The sequence below is a fragment of the Nannobrachium achirus genome (genome assembly GCF_963921795.1).
Source record: "Nannobrachium achirus genome assembly, chromosome: 12".
NCBI classification, from domain to species: Eukaryota; Metazoa; Chordata; class Actinopteri; order Myctophiformes; family Myctophidae; genus Nannobrachium; species Nannobrachium achirus.
The window spans coordinates 65,216,322-65,222,527 of NC_137832.1; the positions used below are offsets into that span (position 1 = coordinate 65,216,322).

The 6,206-nt window shown below is 50.8% G+C and overlaps 1 protein-coding gene across 1 annotated transcript; it reads left to right on the plus strand.

Annotated features, from left to right (window-relative positions):
• Window positions 1-392: 392 nt before the first annotated feature.
• LOC308295798 (fatty-acid amide hydrolase 2-A-like) lies at window positions 393-2,090 on the plus strand (the record flags this gene model as incomplete). Its single annotated transcript, XM_080738844.1, has 1 exon — window positions 393-2,090. The coding sequence occupies one exon, from the start codon at window positions 393-395 to the stop codon at window positions 2,088-2,090; it is 1,698 nt and encodes a 565-aa protein (XP_080594970.1).
• Window positions 2,091-6,206: the final 4,116 nt, after the last annotated feature.

The window sequence follows — 6,206 nt, forward strand, 5'->3', positions numbered from 1 at the left end:
TGAGAACCACAGCTCCAACACACAGTAGGCGGGCAGCACCGGAGCACATGGAGTGGCACGATGGTTCTGACATCACAGATGACTGACGTCATACGGCAGCCTCCATATGTACTCTGACTCTGGACCGAGACGACCACAGCCGACTACTCTGGCCTTATTCCTCACTGCAGCCAAATGCTAGAGCTGCGTTTGATTGATTCAATATTATTTTATTATTAGACAAAAATGTAGACCAGTACAAGTATAGTCAAAACAAAAAGAATGTAGTCCAGTACAAGTACAGTTAAACTCCCTGCCTAAAAGGAACGCACCAAATAAGTCCTTTCACGGTCTTGTTTACGTTGGAGGTCCTTGGTATTCAATTCATGGACATGGACATTCATGGTCCACACATGGTGCCGACAGCATCCTCTCAGCTACAAACGACAACAACAACAACAACGACGACGACCACCCTGGCCCGGGGCCGGCTGGAGAGGCTCCAGGCCTGGTTTCTCCGGCAGCTCACCGCCGTCCTCCTGGCGGCGTTCTGCCTCCTCTCGGCGCCGCGCCGGGCGATGGCGTCCTCTCCGGGCGCCAGCAGCCTCCCCCCCGTCACCAACCTGTTGCTGAAGACCCCGGCGGTGTGGCTGGCCCGGATGATCCGCCGCAGGGAGGTGAGTAGCGTAGAGGTGGTACAGGCGTACGTGGACCGAATCCGGGAGATCAACCCGCTGCTCAACGCCATGGTGAAGGACCGCTTCCAGCTGGCGCTGCAGGAGGCGGCGCGCGCCGACCGGCTGGTGGAGGAGCTGGGCGGGGGCTACGAGGACGCGCTGGAGGAGCGGCTGCCCTTCCTGGGCGTGCCCTTCACCGTGAAGGAGGCCTTCCACCTGCGCGGCATGCCCAACTCGGCGGGCCTGGTGTCCCGGCGCCAGGTGGTGTCCGGGTCCGACGCGCCTGCCGTGGCGGCGGTGAGGGGCGTCGGGGCCATCGCCCTGGGCGTCACCAACTGCAGCGAGCTGTGCATGTGGGTGGAGTGCCACAACCACCTGTACGGCATCACCCGCAACCCCTACTGCCTGGAGCGCATCTCCGGGGGCAGCTCGGGAGGCGAGGGCAGCCTGCTGGGCGGGGCCGGCTCCGTGATGGGCGTGGCGTCGGACGGCGGGGGCAGCATCCGCATGCCGGCCTTCTTCAACGGTGTCTTCGGGCACAAGCCCACCGCCCTGACGGTGTCCAACGAGGGCCACCTCCCGGCGCCGTCCTCGGGGCCCGAGGAGGCGGTGCTGTGCCCGGGTCCCATGTGCCGCTACGCCCGGGACCTGCTGCCCCTGCTGGCGGTGATGGCGGGGCCCGAGGCGGCCGGGCGCCTGCGCCTGGCCACGCCCGTGGACGTGGCCAAGCTCCGCTTCTTCTCCGTGCCGCACGACGGCGGCTCCCTGCTGGTGTCGCCCGTGGACGCGCAGCTCCTGCGGGCCCAGCGCCGGGTGGTGGAGCGCCTGGAGGCGGAGCTGGGCGTCCGGGTGGAGACGCCCACCATCCCGCAGCTCCGCTCCTCCTTCCACATCTGGGGCGCCATGATGACGGTGCCGGACGGCGACGACGCCAAGAGTCCCCGGTGGTTCAACGAGCGCCTGTCGGACCACGAGGGCCGGCCGGTGCGGCCCCTGTGGGAGATGCTCAAGTGGACCGTGGGCCTGTCGTCGCACACGGTGGCCGCCATCGGCCTGGCCGCCTTCGAGAGGCTCCGGCGCTCGCCTGAGACGCCCGCCCCCGCCCTGCTGCGGGAGGGCGAGGCCCTGCAGCGCCGGCTGGACGAGATGCTGGGCGACGACGGCGTGCTGCTCTACCCACCGTACCCGCGCCTGGCCCCGCGGCACCACGCGCCGCTCTTCACGCCCTTCGACTTCTCCTACGCCTGCATCTTCAACGTGCTGGGCCTCCCCGTCACCCAGGTGCCCCTGGGCCTCAGCGCCGAGGGCCTGCCGCTGGGCGTGCAGGTGGTGGCCGGGAAGAACCAGGACCGCCTGGGCCTGGCTGTGGCCGTGTGGCTGGAGACGGCCTTCGGAGGGTGGAGGGAGCCTGGCACGCATGGTTCAGAAGCATGACTCTACAGGCACGAGTTACATGAGGATATCGTTGCTGTCAGAGAAGAAACCGCCTTTCTCCATGTTTCACACTTTTTGTAATTTGCTGTAAAGTAATGCCCCGAGTTGATCCTACTACAAAAGCATCAAAACTACCAGATTAGTATTTTTTTCCTTGTCTTTTCCATTCCTAAGCCAAAAATTTGAGGAGACTCTTTGTTTCTCAAGGTTTTACTTATTTTGGTTTGGCTTCCTTCAGACAATGCAGCAGCATAAAATAACAATAGCAGAATAAAATAAACATAGAAGGATTTGTTATAATAAAAAAATAAATTGGTATAATGCATACACCAACAACAGTTTTTTTTTCAGTAGCTGCTGCTAACTTCGTGTAAACAACTTCACAATATGTGCAACATGTGTCTCCATAGGGAGGGTTAGGGTTAGGGAACAAAGCAGGCTCTTTGTGTCCATAGGGAACAAAGCAGGCTCTTTGTGTCTCCATAGGGAATCACTGCTGGTCATCAAATTATTGGCTTAGGAATGCGACAAAAACTAATAAATATCCATGAATTCACGTCTCCATGGGGTAATTGATAGGAATAAAAAGTGTTTTTTGGGGGATGAACTGTCCCTTTAACCCATTAAGAATGGGAACACATCTGTGTCATGTAACCACTTTAACCATTATTTTTTATACTTTGGCCATTCAAAAATATCAGATCTACAAGCTCATGGTGCGCCACACAGTGTCACACTATGATACTACATTTTTTTTGCAAATCTTTGTATATATATATTCTTTTAAAGCAAACATTTTCTAACTCAAATCTTTTCTTCTGGGGGTCCCTGGAACAAAATACTTTGAGATGGGGGTTTGAGCAACACAGATACAGAAACATAAGAAAACAAGTCTTAATGGCTTTTCTTTTCAAGAAACCCCAGTTGGCTCCAGCATGAGGCCATGGACCGTCATAACTCAAGAGTGTACAAATGGACCATTTGGTTCCATTTGGTAAACTCTCTTGGGAGTTACACACCTGTAAGGATCCATTTGGTTCCTAACTATCAATCACTGATCTGTGGAGCGCCTGGAAACCCCCCTCGAGGACCCCTGGAAACCCCATTGAGGACCCCTGGGGGCGGGACCTCCTTGGTCCCTACTCTGAGAACCACTGTCCTACATACAGTAGGACGTTGCTTTAGTGCCAGTTTGTTTAGTGTGTCTGCCTTCCCAGGGTTTGTCTGTTGAGTCCTGCTCATTCCCTCCCTAGCTCTTGGCTGTGCATTGAAAGGTCTCTCCTGGAGGGTAAACGGTGCATTTATTTACGTAGCACCTTTGTAGCCGTTCCCAAGCCAGGGGTCAAAGTTGAATCCGGTTGAACTTTGGGGAGCCACCGGCAGACCGGGGAGAATGTGTAGCAGAGTGGCCCACGGTCCAAAGGGAATTCCCACTAGCGGTTAAGATGTTGGCTCCTCGCGGGACATTTCCTGTGGAAATAAGCTTAGTCTTTTCTAGGATTGCCTTTTAGTAGACCTTGTACCAGTGAACTGTACCGTCATGAAACTGTACCTTTTCCTATGCAAACTGACAATAAAGTCATCAATCAATCAATCAATCAATCAATCAAACAAACCGGACATGCAGCTCGGCAAATAAAAGGTGAATTGATTCCCTTGCATGATGGAGGACGATATCACAATAAATTAAATCTCCATGATATGATTACCGTGAGTGTTTTTTATCATGATAAACGATATCGCTCATCGTCCCATCCCTACTACAATGTTTGCTTTTTTTATTACTTTTTTGTTTGCTTTGGCCCAGTGATATTTATCAAACATATAATTTTCCGAATGTCTGTCCGTCCGTCTGTCTGAGTGTCCGTCTGTAACAGTGTTTCTCCTCAGTGGCTGGAGCAATTGATCTGAAATCGCATCACCATTAGCATATGAACACACCTGACATAACTGTGAAGCCCGTTTGTCACTTTCACAAATCGTATGCTGTATATTAGCATTTTTCTGGTGTATCTACTATCTATTCTGCATCTAGCATGAGGCATATCTATTCTGCATCTAGCATGAGGCAACATGTTTAACCAGCTGTGTGTGTGTGTGTGTGTGTGTGTGTGTGTGTGTGTGTGTGTGTGTGTGTGTGTGTGTGTGTGTGTGTGTGTGTGTGTGTGTGTGTGTGTGTAGGCGGGTGGGCAGGCAGGCGGGTGGGCGGGGAGGGGGGTCGTTTGTCTTGCCCTGTTACAGATGTTGTCCAAAAATCATGCAGATCGGTACACAGTATCTCTATAGCCATTAAATGAAACGGGTATTTCTTACATTGATGCTCCTACATATTATCATGCAAGCACCAGTTAAAGTTACTTTCCATCCCTCATATACTGTGTGCACAGTGCACATCCCATAACCCACACACTACACATCATTTCGGAGCTCATATCTTTGAACGGGTAAGAGCTAGTTTAATCAAATTCTTTGTAGAGCAACCATATTTCCCCATACACTGTGTGTGCGTGCGTGCGTGCGTGCATGCGTGCGTGTGTGTAGTCTCTCTGCTGTATAAACGGGTTGACCCGCCAGAAGAGTGATGAAACTTGTGAGCTCTCCAAGGACCCCCCAGAAGCAAAGTTTTAGTTACAAAAAAAAAAAAAACAGATTTTTCAATAGAGCTTGTAATAAAAGAGCTAAAGTATAAAATAATTCCAGGCCCCTCTGCCTTGGGCCCTGGTAACTCAGTCCCCCTTGTGACGCCCCTGGAACCATAGACACCTAAACATGTGCAGGGAGATTCTGTAGAGATACTGTAGCAGCCGAGCCCAGCCGAGCCGAGCGGAGAGAACCAAACTCACAGCTGAGGAGGGGATAAAGGCATAAAGCCCCCTGCCGGTGAACAACATTATCTTCATGCCTTCAGCCTGAGAAATGGTGGGTGAAAAGAAAACAAGCAACAGTTTTATCTATAGCTGGCATAGCAGTCCTATAGTACTACCATGACATGTATAGAAGAAAGAGAGAAAAGATAGACTTCATGTGTTAAACTATCATGTACTACCATGACACTATGGAAGAAAGAGAGAAAAGCATACCATTTAAACCATATACTGAATAGACCATACCATACCCTCCTATATTAAATTTGGCTTATGGGCTCTTTTACGTTTTTAATATGAAATGGGAATGATTTGTACCAAAACATGCACACGCACACGCACACACACACACACGCACACACACACACACACACACACACACACACACACACACACACACACACACACACACACACACACACCTCTTACAAACAATATGTCACACCTGTAGATATTTTTTATTATTACTTATGGATTTTTGTTAACATTCTATGAAACCCTGTGGAACGTGTTATGTTAGAAATAGAATCTGTATAAAAAATTATTAGGAAATGTACTCCAGTGTTCCCACGGTCATGACATTCCTGGAAATATTTTGAAATTGGAAAAGTATTTTTCCAGTATTGGAAAAGGAAAAGTTTTGGAATTGATCAAAGGTCCTGGAAGGTCCTGGAAAAAAATAGGTATGCATTGTTTTTGGTTATTGATTTTGTTAAAAACTAATTTACTGCCAACTGCCACCATACATCAACTTTGAGGGTTGCCTGCCACGATTTGACGTTGGCACATGCACATGCACGCCACAGTCCGTTCACTGCGTGCACACTTTATTTTTGCCACACTGTCTGTCTTTGGGCATTTGCACATACAGTAGGAGTAAGCGACTCGTTATTGTGCTGAATTATTGTTATTATAGTCCTGGAAATTGGGTTAAATATTCTGGAAAGCTTTTGGAAAGGCTTTTGTTTGGGAAACATTTGCGTTGGTTAGACCAGCGCATTCCTCTTACTGTGGGTGGAGGGAACACCACCCACGCTACCTAAAATACTTACTGTGGGTGGAGGGAACACCACCCACGCTACCTAAAATACACCACAATGAGTTCCCTTTGGACCCGCTGTCAGAGGGCTGTGTGAAGGTGTGGAGATCTACCAGGGGCGTCAATTGGGTATGGCAGGGGTATGCAGCTGCCAGCTGCCATACCCTGGGTACAGGGGGGAGAATACAAGTTACTTTAAAATGTAAATCCATG